The 2,022-nt window shown below is 50.0% G+C and overlaps 1 protein-coding gene across 1 annotated transcript in view; it reads right to left on the reverse strand.

The window, feature by feature from the left end:
• dcaf5 (ddb1 and cul4 associated factor 5) overlaps positions 1–1,796 on the reverse strand; it is a 20,931-nt gene extending 19,135 nt beyond the window's left edge. Inside the window, exons 1-3 of the mRNA XM_037694825.1 lie at positions 1,345–1,796; positions 701–844; positions 275–311 (exon numbers count right to left, since the gene is read on the reverse strand). Of these exons, the coding sequence (XP_037550753.1) occupies positions 275–311; positions 701–844; positions 1,345–1,552 (389 nt within the window). The 5' untranslated portion in view covers positions 1,553–1,796. The remainder of the gene's footprint in view (positions 1–274; positions 312–700; positions 845–1,344) is intronic.
• Between the last annotated feature and the right edge of the window lie 226 nt (positions 1,797–2,022).

The following is a 2,022-nucleotide window of genomic DNA, read 5'->3' on the forward strand; positions in this document are numbered from 1 at the left end:
GTGTCTGTGTATTTACACGGTTGCCCCTGGTGTCTGTGTATTTACACAGTTGCCCCTGGTGTCTGTGTATTTACACAGTTGCCCCTGGTGTCCGTGTATTTACACGGTTGCCCCTGGTGTCCGTGTATTTACACTGTTGCCCCTGGTGTTTGTGTATTTACACGGTTGCCGCTGGTGTCTGTATGTACACGGTTGCCCCTGGTGTTTGTGTATGTACACGGTTGCCCCTGGTGTTTGTTTGAGGACAAGGTTTCAGTCATTGTGGGTTACAAACCTTTCCACGTCATGAAGAATCACCTGCTCATCGTTTCCTGTTGGAGAGCACACACAGAGTGGGTCAGTGGACGACACGGCTGCATAACAAATAGGTGATCATGTTTTTATCTGTATGCTCGTTTGTTTGAAGTGTTAGCAAAATATCTTAAGGACAAATGGAAGTGCATCAGGAACTGATCACCTTTAGGAGTCATTTTAATTCAAGATGGCCACCACATAAATGACTACAGCTCAGTCCACCTCACAGCTATGGAGGAAACTTCACACCCTGAGTGCCTCATCAGTCAACATAAAACTCTGGCATGAAGGGCGGCGGGCGACAGGCATTCCTTCAAGAACCACTCTGCCTTTTATTATTTAATAAACTGAAACCTAGTGTTTATTCCCAGAAAGGTCCAGTTCGTGTTGAACGGCTGCGGCTCACCTCCAGAGAAGACCTTGGTGTTGGTGCTGTCAAAGGCCAGGCAGAAGATGTTGGAAAGGTGCTCCCCCTTCAGTTTCACAGGCTTGGAGTGAGAGTAAAGGGCTCTCTCCATGTGCCACAGGAGCACCCTGCGGTCATCTCCTCCTGCAGGGAGACACACACACCTGTTCCATCTGATCTGTGACTACCAGCTGTAAACATAAGATGGACTCCTCAGCCTCAGCTGGGCTGTAAACAACCAAAGTGACGGCCACAGTCACCAAACAACCTAAAATAAACTACACGTAATGTTTAACGAGAGCAGAGCATTGACGGACAGGTCGTTTAACGACGTGTTGAAGTTATGATTGACTAAAGGTAGCCACGAGTAAACGAAGCCAAGATGGCTCACTGGGCCAGACGACTGTTCTCAGACAGTGTTGTGTTTTCAGAAGGTCCCTCACAAACAAACAAACAAACACGTAGTTTCTGCTGGTGAAACGTCGTTTTAAATACTGACACATGAAACTGGACCCGCGGAGCTGCTAGCCACACAAGCTAGGCTAAGTTAGCATCAACTGGCGCAGGTCCAGCTGTCAGCTAGCGTTAGCATGCTAACATTAGCATGCTAACGCTAGCTTGCTAGCGAGGACTCCGCAGCTCACCGGAGACCAGCCACTCTCCGCCGTTGTTGGAGAACTCGATGGCGTTGACACAACCGAAGTGTCCCTCCATGTTCTTCTTGTAGAGGCTGCTGCAGCCCGCCAGCCTGCGTCTCTGGAACTCATCCTTCATGAGCGGCTGTCCCGTGAGCTGCCTGCGGGACATGAAGCCCACCGAGGAGCGCATACCGCAGCCCTTCACCTCCTTCATTTTGACCCGCTGAAGAAGAACTCCTTTCGGCTCTCTGACATCCACTGCTCAGCCGGGTGCCTGCGGAGCCTACATTATGTTGTCTGGCTGCACGTCGCCCGCCTGCTGATGTCGACGTTGTTCCGGAGAACTCAGAGCTCCTCTGCCTTCTTGTGTCCCGGAGCCGCAGCGGTGTGTCCGTGGGAGGACCTCTCCCTCCCCTCAGGACCACTGGTTCTCCTGCGTGGGAGCCCAACAGTGAATACAAATAAAACGTATCTAGGTCGTAGTTAATAATGAAACGATTATCTCATGTTGTGAATTATTCTCATAATAATGAGAACCAAACGAATGATGAGGTGTCACGTCATAAACAGATGTGGTTCCAGCTGCAGACTTCCTGTGAGTGTGTTGAACATGCATCAGGACCTTTCTGAGGACTTCACACACATGCTTTAGATATTTCATGTAGTCCCCAGGATGTGTGGCCT

Source organism: Nematolebias whitei, chromosome 21 (assembly GCF_014905685.2).
Source record: "Nematolebias whitei isolate Nwh7 chromosome 21, NemWhi1, whole genome shotgun sequence".
NCBI classification, from domain to species: Eukaryota; Metazoa; Chordata; class Actinopteri; order Cyprinodontiformes; family Rivulidae; genus Nematolebias; species Nematolebias whitei.